Source organism: Drosophila albomicans, chromosome 2R, assembly GCF_009650485.2.
Source record: "Drosophila albomicans strain 15112-1751.03 chromosome 2R, ASM965048v2, whole genome shotgun sequence".
NCBI classification, from domain to species: Eukaryota; Metazoa; Arthropoda; class Insecta; order Diptera; family Drosophilidae; genus Drosophila; species Drosophila albomicans.
The window spans coordinates 2,310,409-2,337,400 of record NC_047631.2 but is presented as its reverse complement, the minus strand read 5'-3'; the positions used below and the strand labels follow the sequence as shown (position 1 = coordinate 2,337,400).

Sequence of the window (26,992 nt, the reverse complement as noted above, 5' to 3'; positions counted from 1 at the left end):
TTTTGCATGCAAAGTCAAAAAATATGTGTTTTTTTCAGTGTGTAAAGAGTTTCTTGACATACTGTACATACTAGCCAGCTGAGTCCGTCTGTATGTAAATTTATTTTATTGTAATTATTTATCAACTCCATCTAGACACAACCTACAAAACTAACATTAGCAGCTTTGAAGTCTTTTATTGTTTGCAGAATCCCGGATGAACAACGGTGTGCAGTTAGAGTAAATATGACTTTCATACATATGTACATAGTACATATACTAATTGGGGTTTGAAAGTACAAATATACATATTTGCTTTCGCAGTCTGTAAAAAGCACTGGCTACAATAAAATTCTTGAGGCAAACCAAAACATTCATATTACATTGCTGACATTGATCTTTTAAAGAGAACTCATCTGCAATTGAAAAAGAAAAGTTTGTTTGCGATTGCAAGCTAGTACGCGATAGTCGATAAGTCAATCAAAAAAATGCACAAGTAGCTCGAATTATGAATTGATGCTTTGTGAAGAAATGAACTTTGTAGTTGTAGCTTTTATGCTGTAGTTTGATAGCCAGTGACCTGCCAGGCCAAGGAAATGTACATACATACATACATACAAAATATATGTAGATGTATAGGAAAAATAAAATGTGTTTCTTTCTGTTATGGTTTTCTGGAAATTCATTCTTTGATTAGTGATTACATCAAATCAACTGATATCAACTGCAAATCTGTGTCAGCAGCAAAAAGAATAATATACTTCCCGTATTATTTATAATAACGAAATTTCGGAGAACAAAATTTATTTTGCGTTGCGTATGATTGTAAAAGTAAATTTGTAAATATTTAACCAAATCTCTACATACGTACATACATAGTTTAATACAGATTAATTTAGTATTGGTGGTGTTGTTGAAATTCTGAAATATTATGCTATACACATATGGATTCAATATACGGTAGGTATAAAGGCTCGATGAAGCAAAAATGCGATGCATACAATTTTGTAAGAAGTTGGCTTTTAAACACGCATTTTTACGGGAGTGCACATATATATATTTGTGATTTTCTTTAATATGTATTTCATATATATTATTTAACTCGTTTTTCGAAAGGGTAATTTTTAATCAATTATTTTATCATTAAATATTACGCTTCCTTTATGTAAAGCACACCTAGTTCTGTTGCAGTTGCAGTCTCTTTTACAAAAATTAAACAAAACAATAGAGCATAAAACAAAACTTATAACGAAAAATAAAACTGTCTAGTGCGTGAGAGCGGCATCAAAGAGTAAATTATGGTGTATCCTCCTCCTTATCTTGCCACACACTGCTCTCATTCTCCGTATCACTCAGAATTTCAACAACATCATCTTCTCCAGTCAGTAATGCTTCAGACTTCTCTATTTCCTTATAAAAATCTGCAGAGAGAGGCAAATCGCTGTCACCGTTTTCAACCATCAGGTTCAGCTCCGGCACCAGTGAGTCATCGGAGCCCACCTGTGAAGTTGCCGTTGTGGTAGATGTCGCTGTGGTGGACACATCCATTGGCGGCAAAGTTGCTACCGGGTTAAATGGGGCATCTAAGTCTTCCAGACCGCGAGGAGGTTTTAGCTTAGCCAATTCCTCTCGGAGATATCGATAATGACGACGCAAGACCATCGAATTAAACGAAATAGTGCGACTAGCACGCTCTGTGTACTGAGGTTTACTCAGCTCTTCAATCCACCCCTCAATTTGTGTGCAAATCTCTTCGCGCTTTAGCCAGAAATGCTTATGTATGACCTAAAAATACATTATTTTTAGAAGGGTAGAATGGTAGGTAATTTAAACTGATACTTACATCTGTAAAGCAAGGGCTCGGATTGCGAATCTGCTCGAGCATTGCCCAACGCACGCACGCTTGGTAGATGTTGCTGTTGTATTCCCGAGATGAATTAGTACCGCTGGGCGTTCCACGACTGCGCTCAAAACCAGGCTCGTTAAAGTACGGTTCAGGCACCAATATTAAGGATTGTATGGAGACAAGAACCTGCAGAAAACTGGACGTCTGCGCATTCCACTTCTCCTCAGGTCTACCATGCCAAGTGTTTAGTACTGACAGGCATACCTTTCCATCATTATAAAGGTTGGGATTAAAACGAACCGAGTGCCGACCTGTGGTCTCTAAATTGATAAGCATCGGCAAGTTGGGATAGTCAGGTGGAAAGAAAACATCAAACTCGAAACAGCCATTGGCATATGGTGTATCTGCAGGTCCAGTGATGAGCACCTGAAGATATATTAATGTTTTGGGTATAATATTGGACGAAATCAAACGCTGATTTTACGCACCTTCATTATGTCCAATCTATCAGTATCACAACGCACAAATACAGAGCTACTGTAGCTTAGAGGTAAACTTGTGGAAAGAGTGACTGCTTCCTGAGCCAGCCGTTTGACACGAGATGGGTGATAACGATCGCCTGCTAGTCGCACCATTTTTTCAAAATGATGCGCGACCACAAAACGAAAGCTGTTATTATCCGATTCAACGATCATGTCGTACGTGTCAAACTGACGCTTTTTCATTAGCTCAAGGTAACGTTGCTCAACTGATTTTGTTATTGGACGCTCCAATGCACCTATACCATCTTCTTGTGTATGCAACATATTTATCAAAGCGTCTGCTGCCGTGGTCTTCTTCACAAGAACACATGTCTCATGTATATCCGGAATAAGTAGAGCTAATCCTTCATCATCGCCATCATCTATATTAAATGTCAATTGATGAGTTTGACCTTTGATGTTTGACTTCTTGTTGACTCTGTGAATATTGTACGAACAGATCGTTAATAATTGAATATATAATATTAGAAAACTTTAAAACTTACTTGAGCCGCTTAGCATATGTATCAACGCAAGTCTTCATATTCTTTAGCAGCTCCGCAATAGGTGGTGTACACTCTCCGTTGGCATTTGGCGCCGGCTGCAGGAGTGAAACCAAGCTTTTGGAGAGCGACAATGCACGCAGTATCTTCAGAATGGCACGATAGAGAGGAATGTGTCGTGTAATGTCTAAAACTGAGTCGTTACGCAAATAAGAACTGAGTGCTGGTATTAGGCACGACTGCTGCAACAGCGTCTGGAAAATAGGCGGAAGATCACCAGCCACATCACGAACATCGTGATAGGCTAAAATATCCTCTCCGCGCATTTCGATGGGTATGCAGTCTCCCGGATTGATATAACTGGATAATACCAACAGCAGTACTGTCACATGCTCTTCTTCACTCTTCTGACGCAGTAAAGCCTGTTCTACGTTCCATGACTGAGTTGTCGAGCCAGTGCCAAACCCAGTGCCTTTCGCCCAGTATATGTGACTTTTGTCATCTGAAATTATGGTAGTTGGCAGAGGTTCTTCTGTTGAATTGGTTTTTACGGCTGTTGAGGTATTGTGGCCATTTTCACTAGCATTTGTATTGCTATTGCCGTTAACGTTGCCGGTGCCGTTACCGTTGCCGTTGCCACTGGAAGACGGTTCATTAAACAATGTCCCTATTTGACTGTTATGCGACTGATGTGAAAATATTCCAAGACAGTTTAGTACAAGATGCATTGCTCCAACTTCAATGACAACTCGGCGAAGCAGCATACCATCATCGGTCGATAAAGGCATACTATCCAGTAATTGACGGAATACCTCAAACGGCAATGTGGGTAAGGACGGCGCCAGCGAAAGGCTGTATATATCGTCTGCGTAATAGAAAATATAAAAATATTAGCAAACATCCTTCTCTAACATGGAAAAAAAACAAAAAATTTAAACAAAATCGAAAAGCGTCTCCAAAAGAAAAAATATTAAAACACAGAATTCATATTTGATACACTTACTGCCATCTCCATCGCCGGTAACACCTAGAACAAGTCTTAAAAGACACTGGGCACGTTGCTTATCTCTAAGTAACACATCTGAATAGGTGGGAAGGCGTAAGAAGAGACCAAAAGCGGCTAACGAGTGTTGTGGCACAGAACTAACAGTAATCTGCTTCGCCGTCGGCTCACAAATGGTATCCTCCAGATCTTCATATATCTCATCATTTGGCTCAAGCTTAACCCAATCAGATAGAGGTGGACTCTTCTCCTTCTCGGCAGCTACAGCAGTAGTCTTTCGGCCCATATGCTCAGGATACACCGTGGGCAAATAGTGAGCTAACAGCGATAGACCACCGCTACTTGAAAAACGCTGAAGTGGTGATGACAACGGCTCTGTACAAGCGGCTTTTGTTTTCTTTGACTCCGCAACTTCATCCCCCAGCGTGCATTGAGGAACTAGATTCAGCGTCAGGCATGGTGCAGATAGTGAATGTCCTGCATCCTTAAGCGTAGCTAACACTTGTGATATGGTGGCATCACCAGCCAGCAGTATATCAGGATATTCTGGTATAACCAACTGACTGCCATTGCCCGCATGTGCTGCTTGCAGCAGAAACTCTTCAATGTTAAACGTATCTGTAAAAATATATTAATCAATGCAATATGTAACTTGTAGATGTACTCACTATTTGGCAATAATTGCATGGCTGTTGTTTGTGTCTCCTTATCCTTATTTACAGCGGCTTGGTTTTTGGCATCCTTAATTCTTTTGTCTTTAGCCGCTACTGCCGCACCAACGGTCAAAAACTCCATGCTACCCCCGTGCTCCATATTATTAAAGTTTATAATACACGATTTATCAGTTTTGCATTCACTTGGCTTTTCTACACCTGAAAGAGTGGCTGCAACATCGCCAGTGCGTTGATCTGTTGGTTGTTGATACACTAAGTTACTATACACTGTGGTCAAAAACAAAAGTAAGAAAATTAAAAATTAATAAAAACAAAAGAATATATACATATATATAGACAAAGTATTCCATCAAAATATTATAAACAAATATCTTTAAAACAATTTTAACAAATCAAATAGCGCAACATAAATATAGGCATTTCCAGAAATAGATCCATCGAGCAAATCAAATTTAATTGGAATTTATTTATTTATTTGGATAGCCCCATATTGATTTAGAATCTATTATTTTATATCATTTGTTTGTTTGTTTATGTTGTCGTACGATCGTAATGCTTGAAAATGCCCATATGTATTATACAATGTATTATACAATAAATCAAGTTTTTAACTAATTGATCAGCATTTGCATGGACAAGAAAAATAAATTAAAAAAAATACTTACCACTAACGCAGTTCTGCAATATCTCTTGACATGTTGTATTTGTAGTTACATTGAACAGCATTTGGTTAGCGCAACTGCGTTTGGCCGGATGGTGATTGGCAGATGCGACTGGTAAACTATTACTAGCACCTGCTACATTAGTTCCTCCCATTATAGCAGACAATGTATCTCGTCGTTGCAATGGCTGCAGACTACGTACACAGACCATTATGTGTTCGTTCTCCAGCAATAGTTGCAGCACAAGCTGCCGGGTAAAACCAGAAATTGTGGGACGATTGCCCGATGTAGATCGCAAAGGCTTGCAAATGATGGCACCAATAAGCAGCGAGGTGAGCACTTCCTGATTTGATGGATGGCATGCGCTCACACGAGTAAAAAAGTTGATTGTGGCCCTTTCAAGACGAATGAATGTTTGTTGCATGGGTAAGGTCTTGCTGAATTGTGCTGTGTGCGTGTTGCACAGTAGCTGCAAAAGAGGTTTCCAAAACATGGAGCCTTGCATAGTGCCCAGCCAGTCTCGCATTGGACCTTCGGCGCAACATTCTGAGAAAAAGTCTAAGACTTTGGGCACATTTGCACAGCTCAGTAGTGGTTTGGTATAACTACCAGCACTTGCCTCCACCTTATCAAAATCGGTAAGCAGAGAATCTCCACCGGCAGCTTCTTGCGTACTAGATGAGGCTGCAGCTTCCGCAGAGACTCCTTCAGTAGTTGGTAGCATATAAGTGCAGTACTCAAAAACAGCATGAGCTAGAAGTTTAGGCAGACCAGAGTCCAACATTTGGTAAACTGCTATTGGTGACTGACAAGCCAAAGCGAGCGTCTTAAGGAATGCCGGACGTTGAAGAAGAAGTGTTAGATTTTCACCGCCCTCACGACGGAACCAAGCATTACCGCTTTGTACTTTACTGTCATCCGTTTTACTACGCGTCTGTTGCTCCATTTTTATACCGAGTTTAATCAGCAACTGGTTAAAGAGCTCCGTTTTTATGTTGCATAGAGCACACAGTAATGAATCAAAACTACTCTTCAATGGCTCATCGTGCTCCAATTCGGCAATCCATTGATAGCAAGTCTCAAACAATTTCGGCGTAATAAGATTGGGTAAGTCCGGAACATTTTGATGTTGCTGAACCTGCCATAATATGGAGGCAATCACATTAACAAACCCACTTTGTGGATTATTGCAGCGAGCCTGTTTGCTATAGATGTCATGCAACTGCATTATCCAATCCAGCAGAACACGAAGTTTGTCGAGCATATGTTCTGCAGATCCGGTAACTACTTGATAAATAAGATCGCACACAGCATCACTGGAAAGTTTAAATACTGCAATATCAATAATATTACAATTAGATCATTAGAAGTTAGATCGATAAAAGCTAAAACTCACCCTGTGGAGTGGTGTGCCACAGCAAAGTTCTCAGTAATTGTAAACTAAGTTCGTGATTGTAGGTACCCATTTTGATTAGAACAGTCTCAAGATGCTGTTGCGCAAGGCTAGGTATCATAGGCATAATGTTAAGCAAAGAGCAGCACGCCTCTAGAAAGCCTGGATAGGCAGCCGGGTATGATGCTATTAAATCGGTTAGCTTACTATCTGGTTGCAAAGCAGCTACATGAAAACAACGAGATAGTATTCGCACCCAGCCAATGCTTGTTTTGGCAAATGCATCATCCTCGGGCATCGCATCAACATCCATGGCAGATAACGCAGCCGCCGGCAGAGGTGTGGAGCAGGCGGCAAATGATTCCCCAAAAGTACCTTGTCCACGAATACCTTGCATACGATTCCCAAAAATTGTTTGACCCAACACTGCAATCTGTACAAGACCAACATTGCCGCAGTCCTTTGGTCTAAAACAAAAAAACAAAATTTTAGGGATAGTTAAATTGATGTCATTAACATGATTTACTTACTTGTACAGCCTCAAAACGATACTCGTTGCCACTTCGGCTTTAGCTAGCTTAAGACGTATGCAAGTGAGACCAGTTGTTGTCATTGGTGCACCCACGGGTATAGAGCCAACACCATAATCTCGAGACAATTCCAATGCTACGGCCGAAGGACAAGAAGCCAGACTCGAGGTGTGTGGTACCAGTTGCACCTCCTTCAACAAAATTGCTGTTGGCAGCGTGATGGTCAAATCCACATGTGTCTCATTGGGATAGAACATATAACTCCACGCTGGTGATCGTGGTCGTCTATGAGTGGCATTGGGATTAGAAATCAGCATCTCAGCACTTTGTGCCGCATCATTTTCAGATACAATATGCGAGAATGGAGCAAAATTTATCATTCCATCATACTGGGCGCTACTATTTCTTGATGTTTGTGCTGCTGTTGTTGTACTAGCAGCTCCCGTGCTTGTGGTTGTCTTTTTACAGGCGCTACCATTGTTCACATAATTATAAAGCTTGAGACGCGTATTTCGTGTCATATGTTGCATAATCATGGAGATCTGGTATAGGTAATTCAGTATTAGTATTAGTTATTAAATGAATATTATTTCCATTCTTACCAATCCCGGCTGCATGTTAATAATCGTTTTGTTTAGTCGAACCAAATTATGACAGATTATTTGAATGCCTCCCAATTGAGTAAATATTTGAACTGCCGCTGTCACTTCCAGCACCTTCGAAATGTACCATAAAAAGGGTTCTGATAACTGAAGGCGTGGCAGTGTAGCATTGCGTTGTACAGTACCTGAAAGAATGTAAAAAATGTGATTAATACAATTCGACCCCAACGATGCTTAAACTTACTCTCTTCCAGATATTGGCAAATAGGCGCAACCACCAGTCGCGGATTAGAAGCTCTCTCACTTAAAGTGATCATCAAACTAAAGACGGCGTCCGCAATAGTCTGTGGTTCGTCCAGCACCATGTTTGTTTTAAGGGAAAAGAAACAGCTCGAAGACATCATTGTAAAAGTATTAGTTGAACACTGAGAAAGTGCTCCAAACAGTCGTTTCATTGTAGGAAAATGACGCAGCACTGTATTACAAATAAATAATAAGAGTGCGGGAATTTTTTAAGAGACAAAGAATACAAACCCCAATCAGCAATGCAAGGGACCTTGCTACGGTGCCCATCTGTATTTAATTGTTCAGCCTTCGTTTCATCCGTTTGGCTTTGATTAGACAGTTCCTCTTCTTCAGGTATGGTTACCTCCTGTGGAAACACGATTAAAGCTAGTAGTAGCATTACATTTTCGTTACTTACGCTAGGCTGTCGGGGCATCTCCGTTAAAACCATGTGGGAGGACAATTTGAGCAAATTTATAATTAACGAATTGTCGCATATGGTAGCATTTTGCTTAGTAGGGTTCTCTGAACCTAATACGTTGGCAAATAAATTGCTAAAGTTATTTCCAGCATTGCTGTTCTCATTACCGCGCTGGCATTGTAACTTCTCGCCATTGGAAATATTGTTATAGACTATAAAAGCTGAAATTTCAAACAGATTTAGCTGTTAGTTAATTTTCATCACGAAGAGTTGTTGTACTTACAAACACTCTCGATAATTTTGAGGGCTACATTCAGATCACCCTTGTCGTTAGGCATTAAAAGCAAATCCCGTACCAACTGATTCTGTGCATCAATTGGCCCTTGCTGGTTGCTAATGGCACCGTCTGGCTGAACTAACTGGAGCACAACATGTAGAAGTATATCCTTTAGTCGACGCTTGCATGGAATAAGACTACCGCTATTCTCGCTTTTGCTATGAAGCCACAGCATGAGCTCATGCAAATGCCTGCAGATTGTAGGGCCAGCCTATAAATTATAATGAAGATAAATTAAACTATAATTAAATACTGAATGGATTAACTTACACAACGATTCGTTATTATGGATGAACTCATGCCGTAACCCGAGAAGAAACGAAGTAGCATCTTCTCAAAATTTTCATCATTTACAATAACCTCATTGATACGACTGCAATCGGTAACATCATCTCCAATAGGCAATGAATTACAAGCGAGGAATAGACTCTGAAAGCCAAGGCACCATGTACGTAGCTTTATATCATTGTGCCAAGCCAGAGCTAGCAAAAGACCTTGAACAGCATTAGCTCCAAATGGAATTTTCGGGCTATCCGTCTGATTGATTCCCGCCGAATATGGCTTATCGGCCAACTCACAATTAAGCGTTAGCCACATTTGCAATACTTGCTCTAAATGAACCCATGTATCCTCATAGTGTAGATCGGCCAGTATAGAATCAAAAACATTCTTTAGCATAATGTAAGTATTGACACCACTATAATCCGGGCCAGACCACAACTGAGTGAGATACTCTGGCCAGGCTACTGCCTCTGGCGGTGCGGACACGAATTCATTGGTTAGTACTTGCGGCAACGATGAGTACAAATCCAACGATGTTCGATTGGTCAAGCGACGCAATTGCGCTTCCACATGTAATTCCAAGCCAGCATCTAAACGCGAATCCATCGCAATGGATATGGACTTACAAAAGAAGTTGAATGTGTTTTTGCAAAGTGCATTACTCTCTTTTTTAGTAATAGGCTTGGTGCGCTCAATCATATCTATGTCGTTCAGCATTTCGTCAAACTCCGTATCCTCGCACTCAATGAGAGATGGCAGGTAGTTATATTTGCCAGCTGAAAAAATTAGAATATGTGAATAGGTATGCGTCGAAAAATATTGAAATATAATACTTACTAGAATAATCACTGAATAGATCGCGAGACTCCTGCGCTGATGTAGTGATAATGGGACGAATTTCATCGTTGGTAGGAGTAACATCATTATCCCTATATTGCTTGTCCGCGTCCAAAAGGTCCTGAAAAAAACAAATTATTATGGCCATTTATGTTCATATATATCAAATATATTTAGTCATATTTACCTGTAACAGACATGTAATTGCATGCACCGCCCAGGGCTGTTGCTGATCGTTCCACACGGCCAAACGTATAAGTTGCTCCAATTGAGCAGTTGTCACAATTTTGCACAACCGAACCGAGGGTCGGCATGCAGCTACCAATCGCGCTATCACTTTACAAGTAAGTAAAAACTGATCCATGTTGCAATCAAAATCCATTTCCAAAAGCAAAGCGAACAATCCTCGGATGACAACTTTGATGTTTGACATGCTCAGTGCTTTCACACCTTTATCAAAGTTACTATCTCCGTCCACACTGGTTCCCAAGCCATCCAAATGCTTTGGTGATGAGGTGGTGGCATTAGTGCCTTTTACGGAGCTTACACCTGAACCGATGCTGGAAGCACAGATGCCACTTGTTACCATATTCATTTTTCCTCCGGTTGATGCTACTTTGGATGTACCGCTAGCCTTCGATTTAGTAGACAACTCCATGAATATACCAGGATGCTAAACAATAAAATTTGCTAATTAATTCTTTTAACTGTAGGTGTAATTAAAAAAATAATAACCTCGTTTTGGATCATGTAGATTTTTTTGCCCCAATCAGTGTACGGCTGAACTGAGTATTTATTCTGTTGTATTATTCGCTTTTTAAAGCAACGTAATTGCTTACTATTAGGTGTATTGTTCGGCCTTGCCTTAGTAAAGTCGCTTTCACAACTCATAAAATCCCAACGAGCTGCCGCTGCACAAAAGATACAATGATAATTGTAGATTGATAAATGGGGAGAAAAAAGTTCACTTACATTTATCCTTTCGAGCATTGTTATCGTCCAGACAAACAGATAGGAAGAGAAGTAACCACGTGATTAGCTGAAGATCAGAAGTGCTCCCCATTGCTGCACTACGTTCAGCAGCGCTAGACGACGTACTAGGTTGCTCTGATTGAAATTTGTAATGTGGAGAAATAGGCGCTAGCAGCTTTACAAGGGTCTTAAGCACGGCATCTATTACGATCGAACGACAAGCACCCATTGCAATACTACGTCGACCCAAATAAGTGAACAAAAAGAAAATTCTGTAAGTGACGATAAAGATTGAAACCCAATTTAGTAAATACTTTTTCAGTGTCGATTACATTTACACATACCGATCCTGGGGAAATGCTTTACAATTTTGTGCCGAGAATAAACTGCAGAACATATCCGCCAAAAAGTCACCCCACCATGGCTGAAAGCAGCACATGCGAACTAACAGTGAGCATGTAGCTAACTGTAACTGAGCATCACCATAAACAACCAAGGAATTGAAGAGAGTCTTGGCAGTAACCATATTAAATCGCTGATGAACTGGCAGTATGTTTTTAATGCCATATTCAATAGAGAAATGCAACAGCACTTCGACTAAACTGAGACTCAGCACGCGTAATTTATCTCGCGAGGCACTTTTCAACAACTTGTCCGTGATCAAAGGATTCGGGGGTGCGGGAATCCTATGCGCTTTCGGTGATAATGCGCGCTCTAATCGATGTACCACATTTCGAATAACGTTGATTTGGTATTGCAGCAACATGCATTCATCATATAAAGAAACCACTTTGTTGTTATTGTCCATTCCACAACTAACTTCCTCATCTCGCTGCTTGTTAATAAAAGCCTGAAGATGGGCAACATTCGATAGTTCGCTATTGCGCATCGGCGACAAAAGTTCCATTAATTTGCTACTGGCTAAACTATAGCGGCAATGAACATCCTCGTACAGTGCATTCAGCGATTTCAGGTGAGTCTGGAGCGACTGTGCTGGCGGTTTGATGAAACGAACGAGGTTATCGCCATAACCATCATGCTCCAGAACAACAGGGTGTCCAAAGAAACTTCCAAGTGGTACCTTACATTTAGTCGATGACATGCCATTGCGACCAACAATTGTGAGCTTTAGATAGCGGCAAATAGGTGGAGGCTGCATATCGCTCAACACTAGTGTCTTTGTTTGTATGTCAGAGACTTGCACTAGGCGAGTACAATCGATCTCCTCATCAAAGCACCATATATCAATGTTGAGCGATGTTAGCTCATCGCATGCAGGTACTACCAAATCCGTTAGCAGAATGTGCTGGCCAAAATCAAGTACCACAAAGCGGCGGGCACCAGAATGCATGCGATCGACAACAATCATCAGCTTCGGAGGAGGTGTAAGAAGTTTATGCCAAGCAATTGGTGAACTAGGATTGGCATTTAAATTTTCGGTAATCTTCTCTCGCTCAGCCTCATCATCTACAATGTTCTGTGAGCTATCATTGCCGCCCGTTTGCGATGTTGCTTGAGATTGATCAGACGACTGCGATGGGGAGGCTTCTTCAGGTAGCACATCAAGAGAAGACTTGAGTAAAGCCTTTTCCCAGTTTTCCATTTCCCAGTTGTATGCGTTTTCCTCGTTTATGCCAAGTTTTTTTTGAATGTAGCTGTTCCAAAGTGTGAGCTGAGGTAAAAACTTCGATATCTTCAGCTTATCTATGAGCGCGCTCTTCTCGATTTTTACCTCCTCTTTTAATGCATGTTCAAGATCAGTAAGTGATGCGACAGCTAAAAATAAATTTTATATTACTGTCATAATATTAAAACAGCTATTTAACTTATCACTTACAAGCCTTATCCTTAAATCCATTTACCATCCCAAAAGATCCAAAAGCGGTTTTAACATTCATGTCCTTGATTTCTTCCACCAGGCACTCCACGCTCATATCACTCAACTGAAAATAATTTTAAGATGAACGCCTATAAATTTGGTTCTTTAGTGAAAACAATAATCAGGATTACCAACCAATTCATCGTCCTTTCCTTTGGTTACTAGTTTTGGCATCATCATCACATCCTCAATGAAGACATTAGCTGCTCCATTGACTGTGCTGTCAATATTATCAATGCGTGTGGCTTCTGATGTTTGGACGCAGGTAAAGTGCAACTGTACAACCTCTAATAGACCTCGCAACTGGTTGCTTATACTCTTACCGCGAATCAAGTGTGGGAATGTCCGAAAGTCAACACCATCTACACAACAATAGTAGCAGCATTAATTGACTTTACTAAGCTGAACTAATTATCGAGCATGTCTCACCTATCGAGCTAAGTCGCTTTATATCCAGTCCGGTTACTGGCAGAATAGTGGCACTGCTGCGTATCACATTTGTAAGTCCCATAGAGGATGAGCTTGAGCCATTGCGATTGATATTGGGAAAATCAAAATCAAATATTTCAGGCTCAAATGGAAAGCCATAGAGTCCAAACCGTGTGCTTAAAAGTGCACAATGTGGATCCCAGCGTTTATCTATTTCCCCAGATATGTCTTTAAGCAAATTGATTGCATATTCGGAGATGCTATTGTGTGACTCCGTAGTAGATGTGGCACAGGCAAGCATCGTATACCAACGCACTACACTTCCACATCGCGCCTGCGGCAACTCACAGAAGGTATTTGAAATTGCCGTTTTAATGCTGCTATCCAATGTAGCTTGCTTTTGCAACTCAGTAGGAAGATTACCCACACCTCTGCAATAAAGTAAATAATATAGATGAGATATCGAAATAAATTTCAGTCAAACTTACTCTGTTAGCATTATCAATAATTTTACGCACTTATGCGCAGTGGTGCGGTCACTATAGATAATGCAGTTTCGAATGAGTTGTTCGATGTGCTTTTCTGCCAAACAAACACACTCAAATTGCTGTGCTAGTAGGTCGTTCATATTAGCTGCTGTTTGCTTATTTATCTGATCCTTAATGCGCTCTGACTTTGGAGATCGAAAACGATTTAAACGTATAAAACAAATCCAGTTAAGTACATCGAGAGCTAAGTTTTTGGTCAGCGGTATGGATTCCACATCGCATGCAACGCGGAAAAGTTGTTCTAAAAGTCCATTGCTATCCAGCATAGCAATACGCTGCATGCGCGCATTATTAATTCGACTATGGGACTTAACAGCTCGCACACTTATTGAGATCTCGTGTAGCCAATCACAGCCTTAAATAGCAAAAAAAAAAAAATAGTTAAACGCGTATAATGAGCAGAATATTAATAAGTAAAACAATAGGCAAAACTACCTATTTTATTATCACATTCTTGTTCAACTGAAGCAGTCAGGGGCAATGGAGTAGTAAGGGGCATTGATCGTACGGGTTGATCTGGACCTATATAGGCATGTAAATTCAGTTTTCCTGAGTTTCCAAGATTTGTCAAAAAATGAGTTTTCGTTCTATTAAGTAACCTCATATGTTTACTCTTTTTCTCTTGATTCTCAATATCCAGGGAAAGAGTTACTTTAATATTTTCTACTCGATTAACCAAATTTTGGACAGGATGTCGCGAAGAAATAGCTGTAATTGTTATTAAATTGCATTCCATTATTGTATTACAATGTTGTTATATTTTATGAAGCTATTAATCATCTGCCAAAAGATATTTTATTGACATCTTAGTCAAACTGATTAAGATACTTATTTAAAAACAGCGTACTTTTATGAATATCAATGAGCAGATAAGCTAATGTTTATATAACTCTTTAACTGTTCTACATACATCAGAAAATAAAAAAAATTATGATGCTTATTGGTCGTATGGTTGTCAAAATAATATAAATTTCATGATTTGATCTTACATACCCCTCGTTTTGTTTTGTCCTTCCTTGGATGGATCTGCCACGGTTTTAATATGTAAAAGGAAGTTTCGAGTTCGTGTCTTGAATAGTTTTGGAGAAGTCAGAGTCGCAGTACCGCCTTGATCGCAAAGATCAATGCACGATGAAAGCTCTATGGGACCAGCCAGTACTTCAGCATTGTGAGCCAACAAATACTCCTCACTAAGCACGGGGTTGTCATTGACAACTGCAAATAAATAAATATGATTATTTAAATCACTTTCTATAATTATCGTTTACTTACTGTAAGAGAGATCAATATTGTCGTCAATCACGTTCGGCTTGTAACTGGCATGAGTTCCTTTCATACGGTAACCAAAACCATTTGTGTTCTGTTTCAGTAGGGTGACCTGTATGGCAGCTGGGTTCGAGCATTGCTGGTACACAGTAAACTTCAAATCAATGTGGCCCAACGAAACTGGCTGTGCTAAGTTAAGCTCAATTATATGCTCGTCCCAAGTGGTTCTAATATAAAATGTATACAATTAAAATCAAAACAAGTAAGAAAGGTATAGTGCTCCAATATAAGATACCCGCTACCAATTTTAAAAAGCTATATTTGGTATATACAAATACTATTACACTCAAAATATACTATAGTGATTAAAATTTACCGGACTGCAGTTCTAGGCATATCAAATTAATTGTCAAATAACTTCTATGTTTTTTTTTCGATCGCAACCAAACTTTCTTGAATCACAATGACCGTAGTTATTATACACTTTAGTTTTAAAATTACTATTGCTATTCGATTTTTTCGCTTTGCGGGGGCGGAAGTCGGCGTGGAAAAAAGTTAACATAAATTATTTCGCTATCCCTGCTTGATATCTAGGGGTTCAAACAGACAGTCGAAAAAACAAACAGAAAGGATATATCGTTTCGGGTGACGGCGCTGACAAATAATATATATATTTTAAGCGGTCGATGATGTCACCTTCTGCTTGCTACCTATGATGAGCGGGTATAAAAAGGTCCACTAAGGTTGTTTTTTAATGTGAAGACTTACGCATCGTTATGAAGTCGCCAGGTGCGGGTAAAGTCCCGTTCGTCGCCTCCATGACGCATATTTTGCGACTGCTTGCGCTGTTTCTGAACTTGACCCAAATCATTCCAACAACTGGGTACTTCAGCAGAGTATACTGTCAGTTTATCATCAAACTGAGTCAACGCATAGAATAAGCGCAGATCTTCAAGCGTGTAGTCTGTAGTTTTATATGCCAATAAATTCGCGTTGTTGGCTAGCAAGGAGACAGTCGATGGTGAAGTCTGAACATGAACGCTTTGGCTTGATGTCGTAGCTGCTGCCTCATTGCAAACATCAACTGAGATATTTCCATCGACCATAATTGTATCGGCATCAGCCATATTGCGAGCACCATCCGTAACGCTCAGATCCGCTGCATGGGTTAATGTTGTACTACAGTCCTCATCCATTTCCAACAGCTCATCGCCAGAATCATTTTCACCGTCATTCAGCGAATAAAATAGCATGCCACCCTGACGGGAACAGCAACACAGTCTGTCGAGGTTACGACAATAGACCACGGCTTCAAAATGTTCGCCCTCTTCTTCGATGACAGAAGTCACTTGGAAGTCATCAAGCGAATAAATTTCGATGCAACCATCTGCACAAACTACGCAAATGGATCCAGCTGCTTTTGCATCCGAAGATGCCGATGACATGCTGGGTGGTAGGATACATAGTTGCTTCGGACATTTCGCACGACTGAAAGTCATGGCTAGAGTATAGTCATTCGAGATTTGTAAGTCATCATAGTCAAAAAGGAGCATTTGTGCGGCCACATTGCATTCAGCGTTGTTATCATCTGAAAATACCAACATGTGTGTTCATATTCAATTTATTACTTAAAATATTGACTTATTACAAACTTACCTATGTCCATTGACACATGCTTCTCTTCCTCCTCTTTGGATACCGTGGCCATAATGATTTTGGCAGCTTCAGTTTCTGGAGCTTTAGTGCGCAGCAACTTAACTAGCAGCTGATTACAGTTTGGACTGGTGGGCAAAATTTCAGCTATCTCGACAATTTCCTCCACCTCTAAAGATTTCCCATCGACACTGTGAGCGCCATCCAATGCATTCATGCGTTTGACACTTGTCCAGCTTTCCACCACGCAATCTATTTCCTCATTTGCAGTCAACTTTTCACTTGCAGTGTTGTGACTGCCATTCATTATTATGCTATTGTTGTTATTGCTTGTGGAGCTCACGCCTAACGAGTTGTTATCATTGTTGTTATTGTTATTTTGATGCGATATCTCCGACTGATCTATAAGCTTATCCATTTCATTGCCCATGCCCAGTAAACTGTTGCTAACATTGACAGTATTGGAAGATACCATTAAACCAGAAGACGTATCGTCCAGATTGCTCTCCAGTATTTGCGACAATGTGGACAAGTCAAAATCATATAGCATCGATGAGTTGTTGCCTGTCTGATTAACTCCAATGTTCTTGTTGTATGTCATTAATGCAGACACAAAGCCATTGCTATCAAAACCATCAGTGAATTTCTCATACGGCGTCAACGATTTGTTATCATCGTCCTTCGAAGATTCAAGACTCACTTGACTGGCAACAACATTCGAGTCACTGGAGGCTGTGAAAAATAATACATAAATGGTAATTAATAATTATTAATAATATTCATAAGGATTTACTTACTGGTCCCCATTTGAGATGAAGTTTTTTTCAGGTGACTTGCAATACTTGATATGCTGCCGCTGTCATTGCTAATGATGGCCGAGTTCTCGCTGTGCCTATCCAACTCCACAATATTTAACACCACCATACGCAGTGCCATCTCTCCACTGCTGTGCAACACACTGACACCAAGTACAATCTTGGAGCCAACAACACCGGCTCGCAGCGTAGATGTTGATGTTATGTGTTGGGCATTGACGCCAACATCGAATTTACCAAAGCTCGGAGTGCCAGCAGTATGCGCAGCACTACTGCTGTTTCCACTGCCACTGTAATTAGCCGAATATACATAGTTAACTTTAGCACGACCTCGAGCATTTGGTAGTACGCAGATGGCCGTAACACGCGCCCATTCAAAGTTCTCCTCAAAGACCTCTTTGAGCAGGGTGGGCACATGAAACGTGTGCATTAGCTTTAGGTGACGTTCAATGCTCCACACGCTCAGCTCTCCGGATTGAGTGCAGCTCGTGCACAAAACATTCGCGTAATCACTGTTCGAAATAACATCGAAGCCAACGCCTGGGGCGGTCAAAGCGGGATTGGTGGCGTAACTGATTGACAGTGGCACATTCTGAGTATACTCTCCCTTCACAAATGGGCAAAGCGGCGAATGGCGTTCATGTTCACTCCAAGGTTCGTCGGTTTTTTCCCAGCATACTAGGCATACATTGCATGTAAAGCACATGGCGCGATCCTCCCCAGACGAAGATGGCTGATGGTAAAAGCCTGCCTGAGCCATTTGATCGGGTAGGGCCCATTTATAATCCATATGTGGCCACTTTTCAAATGTCTGCCGTCTCACCGCTTCTGAATGCATGAGGACTCGTTGAAAATTGCTAAATTTCCAGCCAAAATCCGGCAATCTGGAACCCATCAGCATGTCCGTCAGCCGTTCATTAATGGCCGAAGCAATGGCCAATACGGGAATGTGTCGCTCCAAGCGCTTCAGCAATATTACTACATTATTTGCCACTAATTTCAAGCTTGAATAGGGCACCTCCAGGCAAATTGTGTTCCACTGTAAAGAATTTCAATCGTAATAAATCATTTAACATTCAATTATGTAAATGAAAATTATATATCAAAAAAATTATCCTGATTCACTGATTGATTTATAAGAGTTTCAACGTTAGAACAAGAACTTGTTTCACAAAATTCCAATTCCAATTAATTTAGAACAGAACCTAAGTTTAGACCAACCCATTACATGTATTTAAGCGTGGGCTTAACTAAGTTACAAACTAGTTATAATTTTCAAACGTATTCTAACACTATTTCAATATGCAATATGTATTGTATAAAGTTTGACAGTTTCCCGACACTAAACAAGTTCTTATATTCAGTGCAATCAATAAGATCAGGTAATAATTTAAAGAAAACTTACACGTTGTGCCTTAATTCCTTTTTTGGCATTCAACTGGGCTTGATTAATCTTCTGTGTCAACTCATTGCTTATGTCGCACGGACATTCAAGACCTTCACTCTCCAGTTCATTGATGCAGTTTTGAAATATTATTGCCTCGGACAAAATAAGCTCCAGCTTAATGTAATCATCATTCTGTCCAATGGGAGACTGAAGAATTGTGTCCAAGAGCAAGACGCCATTGTAATCGCCACGCAGTCCAAGATTGTGACCATCCCAAAATAAGATTTTATCTTGCAGTGGCATATAACGTCCAAGTATAAAGCTCTCAGCTGCAATTGGAAAGGTCAATTTCACAAGATTCGCGAATAGGATGTCTGAATGATGTAGCATTACTCTATACATACACACATACATACATATGTATGCACAAGCGCTCTAATGTATGAATCTACAACAATTGACTGCAACATGATGTATGTAAGTGTAACTGCGTAATAGTTAAAATGAAAAAACAACACACAACAAAATGATTATCGGAAAGGGCGAAAATAAAATAATAGAAGCCAAGTCATAACAATCTAAAAACTCTTCGCAAAACGCTAAAAAATACAAATATCTCTGTATGTAATAGTGTGTGTGTATACATAATCTTCATATCAGCAGGCAAATGAGAGAATCAAATTTACAAAATACATTGCAATAAATTGTCATTTCAAATTGTATTCGTGTACTGTAATTGTACATCTGTCTGTGTAGCAATTTTTCATCACTTTGTATTTGTGCATTAATATCTGTATGTATGTGCACACCTACTATACACAACACATACATATGTAGATATGTAGAGGTGTCGATGCATGCTTGTGTTTGTGTTGCTTACCATTTGTACTCAATTGATATGTCTGCAGGGTAACGCCGGAATTGACATCTAGAACCTTTACTAGATTATTGACGCCAAATGCAAGTAGCACATTGAGTTGCGGATGATAGACGATGTTGCGTATTTCAAACAGTGGAGTTCCGCCTGGTAGAACAGCATCGTTGCTGCTATCGTCGCCCACATCCAAGTAGCCGTCTTGCTTTAGAATACGCTGTTCCATGCTGTAACTGCATACATATGCTTGCTTGGGACGAGTTGAATGTCAACGCAAATTTCAGAGTCGCCTCTTTTTATATGACTCTTGTGTATTTTTAATTACACTTGATTCTTCACAATTAAAAAAAACTTTATCTTTCGGGACTCTTCTGTGCTTCTCGCTGCTTCTGCTGTGCTATAGTTTTTCTGTGCTCCCCTTTTCTTCTTTCTGACAGATGAGTATTTTATTAACCATTCACAGTGAATTGTGACAATTGTCAATTCACACTTTTGTTCAATTTAATATAGAGAATATTTTAAATCAATGTTTTATGCTGCTTTTTCGTCCGCCACTAGATTGTTTTGATACTATCGAATATTTATTTTATTCATTATCAATTCTACATTCATTTTGTTTTGACCTACTCCATAGATCAAACGCTTTACAACACTATTCACTGCCATTCACATGACGACTCGTTTTGTTTACTATTGTTCGACGTGATTTTATATTGTTTTTAGTACTAGCGCAAATGAATATTTTGCCAAAAAAACGGTACGTATCTAAATTAATGAATAATTTATAGCATTTCAACTGCACTTATCAAATAGCTGGCATGTGCGCACCAAAGAAAATATTGCCCGAGTGCGGCGTGATGAAGCTGCGGCCCAAGAAGATGAAAAGAAACGATGCGACAAGTTGGAATTGGCCGTAAGTAGTTGGAATCTATCATTATCACTTTAGTAGCACCCCAAATATCCTTATATCTTCAGGAGAGTGAGGCGCGTATTAACTTTTTGCGTGGACAAACGGGCGTCTTAGAAAAAAAAATAATAACAGCTGCACCATGTGAATCTGAAACACGAAAGAAAAACTCACATCACCTATCGACGCCGTCAGTTTCCTTTAATCTGTTCGCAGACTACAAAAGTCACATAAAAAAGACGAATAAGGACTTGGAAAAAGAAAAGAAGGAGGAACAAGAGAAATATGAAAAGCAAATCGGGTATCTCACCTATCTTGGCCAAGACACGAATGAAGCTCTGAAAGTGCGCAGTTGGTATGAAGTCGCACCCAAACGCTCGTCGGAAAGCGACAACAAGGGAAAAGAAACTCAATCCAAGCAAAAGTTATCACAAGATCCACTAACATTAATAAACTCTTTGATTTCGACAGACAAACAATTTGTTGCCGAGAACAAACGTTCTTGTATGGGTACATCCTGTCCAGAATCAAAATTAAAATCGATAGACAACAAAAGGCCAAAGAAAAGCTACAAAAAAGACAAGAAGCATAAACACAAAAGCTACAAGAATTCTGATAAAATATCCAAAAAAGCAACCCAAGCTAAGCGAGACAAACTGAACAATTTGAGAAAAGAGCGTCTTATTCGGGAAGCTACTGAGCAACGACGTCAGGAGCAGCTATTTGCACAAAGAGACTCTGAATTTCCAGCGAATTCGAATTCATCATCTAAGACGCCAACAGCCACGCCTCGTATTATCCAAAAGTATAATAGCCAATTTAACCCTGAGTTTGCAAAGCAGAATATGGCTTAATACTAAAAGGATTGTATCTTCTATGCCATGCCTACATTAAATTAATACTATTTTATCTATAAATTCTATATCATCTTTAAATAAACTTATTGCATACTTTATTTTTTTTGTTTGCATCTGCTCTTTCTTTGTATATATGTATTGTATACAATTAGTATATCAGTACTTAAAATCTATACCTCGTGCCAAATTTAAAGGGTAAATGGTGAATGGTGAATTTGAAGAATTCTCAATATTTTCACTTCAAATTTCGACCATAACTTAAGTTCGCGATTTTTAGTTAATGAAAAACTGCCGAAATTTGTAGTGAAATTTGGACTTTTTTCTTCAAAAGTTTGCCGTTCTCTAGATAGACCGATTTGAAATAAAATATTTTTTACCCACCCGGTAGGTTGAAATTTACACAATGTGTGCTGCGTGCCGCGGAAGCCTTCAAGCGAAATACATACAAATGTATGCGGAGGGCCTTACCATTTTATTTGAACAAAATTTGTTCTTTTAAATATGTAGATGTTCCACAACATACCCAAATTTCAATCATAAACCCCCATTCACCACTTAAGAAGAACCTCATAATTATACTTATCGAAAAAATTGTGTTATCGACGAAAATCAGCTGATTATTCCACTTAGAAATTTTGCCGCCTTCAAATTATTTTAAATTTCTAAGCAATTCTTAAAAAAATTATTTATTTTTTTTTGTTTAATGTCGAAAAAATAAAAGTAAATAGATAGAGGACTATAGAAAATCGAGAAGACGATCAATATGACACCTTTGTACTGGAATCATTGCAGAGCAAGTTGAATATTATGATATTAAACTGAAATAAATAATGTCAATTGATGAATAATAAATAAAAGGTATACTTTTTGAATGCCCTCCGTATCACATAATTAAATAAATTGCCAATTTTTTGTTGATTTATTTCTATTGGTGTTGTTATTCTTCTTCCACCTGCCGGAGTTTGTTTACTTTTTCACCCCTAAACAGCAGTTCGCGTTATGCAGTTTTGGTGTAAACACTTGCACCATTGAAGCAGATTCACTTGATTTAAATAGACTATTAAGAACAACCAACAATTCAAAAAAAAACGGCCCTTTACGACAACACTACTATTTCAATGTAACCTTTAGTTTGTCATTGGTATTTTTGCGAAAAAATAGTATTTTTTTAAATTTAATATGTGGTCACGTTGACGCACATGGTAATTTTGGCGGCTTGATGCTTGGATTATTTCATTTCTAAGTTTAGCGTCGGTTGCGTCTCAGCAGCATTTCATTTAGATGTAATATTAGTAACGAAAAAAATCACTAATTTCATTTGATTCAATATTTTTTGGTGTGTTGATAAGTAGAATTCAAGTTAAAGCAAAAAAACAATTTTTCAATATGGACGAAGATAACAATGACGTTCCTCGTGGTAAGTAACAATTGAAATTGAAATTATTAATGAATTCTCTTCAAATTGATTAAATTTTGCAACCGTTGCAATTCAAATGCAAACAAATTCGACATCAAATTGAATATCAGATATCAGATGTATGTACTTGTCTCTTTGTATGTTAGTAACTCGCGCTAGAACTCGGCGTCTGTCCACTCTGGACACAGACAGTCGTCCTTCGACGCCGCATCTTGTGGATGGAACTATTGAACGTGGTAAGTTGAAGTCTCTGTCTTTGTTTCCTATCACAAATGCTTTCTCCTTGTAGCATCCCCCCGCCCCTTGCGCAGAACTCGCTTAAACTCGACCACCATTGAGATAAGGACTCCCACACGTTCAACTCGATTGTCCGTGGCACGTGGCGAAACTCCGGAACCGAGCACGCCTGTTAATGTATCGTCTGTAAAGCGTGCAACACGCACTCCGGCCAAATCGGCTCGCAAACAGCTGCCACTGAAGAAGGAAGAGGTCGTGGAAGCTCCGATGGATGTGGTCAACGAAGTTGCCGAATTGGACTCCACACCCAAGAATTCACCTCAATCATCAGATGATAGACGCGTAACGCGCTCCATGTCAAAGACGCCACCATCTGTGAAACTATCGATAAACAGTTCGCTGCAGTTACAATCTGATACTAATAATTCGGAGGAAAAGAAACAAAATCAAGAAAAACAAACAAATGATGTGATTACACAAGCTGTGCCCCAACAAGAGCTTTCGCATTTTGGTGTCGAGGAACAATCCGCAAAAAGTGCTGAATCGAATCAGAAATCAGAAATTGTGGCAAATACAAAGCTACAAATCAAAATTAAGAAAATCAGCGTGGAGACTTCGTTGGCAGAGACCAAAACTCCAAAATCCATTGAAGATGAAACTTCCAGAGAGATTGTCATTAGTAAGGTAGAAAAGCCGTCAACCTTAGTAACGGAAAAATCGAAAGATATCTCAGAATTCGAGGAACATAATGTTAACACTGTTGAGCCAAATCGAGCTGACGGAGATGTATCAATAGATAAGCATGTTGTGCCATCACCCAGCGATGTTGACGATAATCCCATCATCGAGGAACGGTCTTCTTTCACAAAGAAGGTGCTCTTTCATGATAAAAACACAACAGAGTCTGCTGCCAAGCCAAAATACCCAAAAACACCAGCGCGCATTAATACACCACCCGTAGACTATTACAATTTGACGGCAGAGTCCAAGAAGGACGTCAGTGTCAATAGTGATACTCCTATAAAGGCCACTATATTGAAGAAACGTAATAGCTCGACTCCTTTAGCAAAGTCAAGTGGGCTGCTTGTTGAGACAAATGAATTAAATAAATCAAATACGAATGCGGCGCCACCACTTCAAATTGATACGATTAAACCGCGGTCTCCCTCAGAGATGGTTGCTGCCGAAGTTGTGGTTGAACAAGATAAACCCTCACGTTGTCTTCTTAGCGAAGAAGAAAGTGAAGATCGGGAGGAGCAAGATGATGAGGAAGACAATCAGCAAGGTGTGTGCGAATTCGTGGACAACGAAGTGGAGGTTGTCGAAAATTATGAATCCGGCGATTCAATGGATAGCTCTGAACGCCGAGAGATTGAAGAAAATGACATACCCCACGATGGCGAATCTGTTGGCAGCCAGGACACTAATGATGAATGCTCTGAGGATAGCAACGATGAAGAGTTATCCTTCATTGTGTCCGACAATGAAGAGGAAGATAATCAGGAAGGAATTGAGGCTTTATGCTTCTCATCCGCTTCTGAGCATGGATCTGTCGACAGTTACGGCCAGACTACTAAGAAACGTCGACGGATTATAGTCCATGATAGCGATAGTGATGAAGAAGTTGCTGAGCAGGACAATAAGAAAAAACAGAAATCAGCTAGCGATTCGTCAGATTATACTAAACGAATTCTAAGCCCTTTTACAGAGAAGTCCTCAGAAAATAAACCTAAAACAGCTGAAAATGTATCGCTACATGATTATTCACAAGATGAAGATTTACAATACATTTCCAATGAAGAAGATCAAGCTCGTGATTTAGATAAGAGTTGTCATTTCAATGGCGTTAGTGTCTGCGAAGTTCTCGATTCCAGCGAAGAAATAGGGGAAGTAGATGAGACCGAAGAAATAGGGGAAGTAGATGAGAGGAATGTTGTAGAGGAGTGTAAACTCGCATCGAAGATTGAAAAGTCATCACAAAAACTTGTTAAACACACCCCAGTAAAATCGAAATCTATGGTCGAGGAAGAGCATCCCAATGTTATGGAGAATAAAGAGCCTTCTGAAGATGGTGCTGATGAAAAGCCCAATGCCGAGCTACTTCAGAAAACAGTAAAGTCTATTGATAATGAGAATCCCACTCCTATGGAGCAGAATTTAATCCATGAAGACAAGGATGATACTCCAGAAGCAGTTATTAAAAAAATGAAACTAAACTGTAAATCAAGTGCTTTCCATTCTAAGCAAAATCATGAGGACGAGGCAGTACTGCTGGCAGGATTGTCTTCTTGTGACTTGTCTCATTTGCAGCAAATGTTTAATCCACTCCAGAAGTCGCGTCGACAAACACTGTACGTTCAATCTACCGACACTGAACCAAAACCAAAATTGAAGCGTCGTAGTGAGCAACTAAATTGCGATGTCCAACCATCTCAGTCATTCATCGAAACCCTAGACGAGGAAAAACGCCAACAGTCGAAGCGGAAACGGTTGTCAAAGAGTTTCTGCGGTGCACCAGAAGACTCGAATACCACAATGGAAGTTTCTTCCAAGAAGCCTAAGAAAATTAATGATGCTATCAAGATATCGTCACCTGATGGCACGAAAACTGAAACTGCTCTGCACGTTGAGATTGACAAAGAGAAGGTTGTATCGTCATCTAGTGCAATTGTCAACAAGGAAGAGCTTGTGACAGAAGATGCGAGTCCTAAGAAGCAAGCGCATCCTCATTTAAAGGATACGGATTATTATCTGGAATACTGTGAGGAAATTCTTCAGGCGGCTAATAAAGCGAAGCTTGAGCAAAAGAAGCAAGTAAGACTAATTTCAAAAATGTCTAATCAATATATTAAATGCATTTATTTTTATTTTAAGCAAATTTCTGCTGGTAAGATAATAAAAAGTGTTCAAAATCCTGTTGGAGCAACCTCCAAGCCAGAGCACCCTGACCAACCGACTAATGCCAAGAAGGGTGTAAAGCGTTTACAGGCCGCTAGGAATGCTGTCAAGCATGCTATGCATCTTCTAGTCTCAGACACAGCAAGCAAAGAGGTGAGCCACACTCACCATTTTTTTCTTGTACTTATAATGCATCTTTTTCAGCTTCAGACACTGGCTCGCAAATTGTCGCCTCAACCTGATGTAGCAAGTAAGACAAAAAAAGTGAAGAAGCAAATTGTAAGGAAGAGGTCAAAAGTGAACAAACCATCGCCAATGAAAAGCTCTGATGAGGAGAATCACCATGCCATTAAACGTATTAAAACCAGTGCTGGATATGTATTAATGTCCAAGGATGTCAAGGATAGAGTTGAACTTATTAAGACGCGATCAGGCATCGTTAAAGTGGAGCCGTGCACACCAACCCAAAAATATTTCAGAGAGCTTCCACCAACTCCAGAGAGCCGTTCAGGTTTTCAGGAAAGGCCTGATACTTCAAAAGAGTTTAAAAAGAAGCTAGAAGTTGGAACACGCAGTACTGTGAGTCGGAACCCGGCTACAGAATCGGCACTTCGATTCAAGCGGGAAATGTTCAATAGAAAATAAAAATAAGGAATATACATATATATTTACATGCGAAGCGAACAGCGCAATGTGGTCATTTTTTTTTATTTTATATATTTTCTTGAATGTTAAAAAAAATATTTTTTGAAATTGTTTTCTGCGTTAAAACGAGCTTTTTTCTTTTCTTCTCGCAAATTCAACAAATTGTATTATGGTATTAAAATAATTTACATTAATGTTAAAAACATTTGTTTCGTTTATGTACTTAATTTATGCAATGCTGATTTTATGTTGCTTTTGGGTTGCAACCTTGATACGAATTTTCTGGACATTAAAAGAGGTAAAAGTATGGCTTACGATTTATCGCATTAATGC

General features: G+C 39.5%; 3 protein-coding genes across 8 annotated transcripts; 2 read left to right on the top strand and 1 right to left on the bottom strand.

The window, feature by feature from the left end:
* Positions 1-751: 751 nt before the first annotated feature.
* On the bottom strand, positions 752-20,128 carry LOC117575646 (baculoviral IAP repeat-containing protein 6). Of its 4 annotated transcripts, none has more exons than XM_052007889.1 (32): positions 19,705-20,128; positions 18,843-19,153; positions 17,420-18,476; positions 16,626-17,354; positions 15,738-16,557; positions 14,976-15,196; positions 14,697-14,918; positions 14,139-14,411; positions 13,644-14,058; positions 13,156-13,586; positions 12,862-13,088; positions 12,685-12,790; positions 11,192-12,623; positions 10,848-11,119; positions 10,611-10,786; positions 10,063-10,548; positions 9,876-9,996; positions 9,027-9,814; positions 8,703-8,967; positions 8,417-8,640; positions 8,248-8,365; positions 7,958-8,188; positions 7,714-7,898; positions 7,112-7,653; positions 6,585-7,048; positions 5,192-6,520; positions 4,521-4,793; positions 3,853-4,452; positions 2,853-3,714; positions 2,314-2,785; positions 1,823-2,251; positions 752-1,764 (listed from the first exon to the last, which is right to left on the bottom strand). In XM_052007889.1, exons 1-32 carry the CDS (start codon positions 19,922-19,924, stop codon positions 1,276-1,278), a joined length of 14,790 nt encoding a protein of 4,929 aa, XP_051863849.1. In that variant the 5' UTR covers positions 19,925-20,128; the 3' UTR covers positions 752-1,275. The 4 variants fall into 4 exon arrangements, with proteins under 4 accessions (XP_051863849.1, XP_051863850.1, XP_051863848.1 ...); XM_052007890.1 differs by having other exon boundaries at positions 3,853-4,470; positions 4,521-4,760; XM_052007888.1 differs by having other exon boundaries at positions 3,853-4,470; positions 19,705-20,127.
* Positions 20,129-20,317: 189 nt separating this feature from the next.
* LOC117575647 (leukocyte receptor cluster member 1 homolog) lies at positions 20,318-21,560 on the top strand. The gene is made up of 3 exons (XM_034259929.2): positions 20,318-20,455; positions 20,512-20,611; positions 20,674-21,560. The coding sequence occupies exons 1-3, from the start codon at positions 20,433-20,435 to the stop codon at positions 21,457-21,459; spliced, it is 909 nt and encodes a 302-aa protein (XP_034115820.1). The 5' UTR covers positions 20,318-20,432; the 3' UTR covers positions 21,460-21,560.
* Positions 21,561-22,691: 1,131 nt separating this feature from the next.
* On the top strand, positions 22,692-26,838 carry LOC117574611 (protein slender lobes). Of its 3 annotated transcripts, none has more exons than XM_034258496.2 (5): positions 22,692-22,879; positions 22,990-23,115; positions 23,169-25,930; positions 25,991-26,167; positions 26,225-26,838. In XM_034258496.2, exons 1-5 carry the CDS (start codon positions 22,849-22,851, stop codon positions 26,657-26,659), a joined length of 3,531 nt encoding a protein of 1,176 aa, XP_034114387.1. In that variant the 5' UTR covers positions 22,692-22,848; the 3' UTR covers positions 26,660-26,838. The 3 variants fall into 3 exon arrangements, with proteins under 3 accessions (XP_034114387.1, XP_034114388.1, XP_034114386.1); XM_034258497.2 differs by having other exon boundaries at positions 22,693-22,879; positions 23,026-23,115; positions 26,219-26,836; XM_034258495.2 differs by having other exon boundaries at positions 22,693-22,879; positions 26,219-26,836.
* The last annotated feature ends 154 nt before the right edge of the window (positions 26,839-26,992 follow it).

Coding starts and splice junctions, on each gene's coding strand:
- LOC117574611 (XM_034258495.2), top strand. CDS start 22,849: ATGGACGAAGATAACAATGACGTTCCTCGTG. Junction 23,116..23,168: donor GGATGGAACTATTGAACGTG/GTAAGTTGAAGT, acceptor TTCTCCTTGTAG/CATCCCCCCGCCCCTTGCGC. Junction 26,168..26,218: donor CAGACACAGCAAGCAAAGAG/GTGAGCCACACT, acceptor CATCTTTTTCAG/CTTCAGACACTGGCTCGCAA.
- LOC117575646 (XM_052007888.1), bottom strand. CDS start 19,924: ATGGAACAGCGTATTCTAAAGCAAGACGGCTACTTGGATGTGGGCGAC. Junction 18,477..18,842: donor AAGGAATTAAGGCACAACGT/GTAAGTTTTCTT, acceptor AATTCTTTACAG/TGGAACACAATTTGCCTGGA. Junction 4,794..5,191: donor ATTGCAGAACTGCGTTAGTG/GTAAGTATTTTT, acceptor TTTTGACCACAG/TGTATAGTAACTTAGTGTAT.
- LOC117575647 (XM_034259929.2), top strand. CDS start 20,433: ATGAATATTTTGCCAAAAAAACG. Junction 20,456..20,511: donor AATATTTTGCCAAAAAAACG/GTACGTATCTAA, acceptor CTTATCAAATAG/CTGGCATGTGCGCACCAAAG. Junction 20,612..20,673: donor GCGACAAGTTGGAATTGGCC/GTAAGTAGTTGG, acceptor TTATATCTTCAG/GAGAGTGAGGCGCGTATTAA.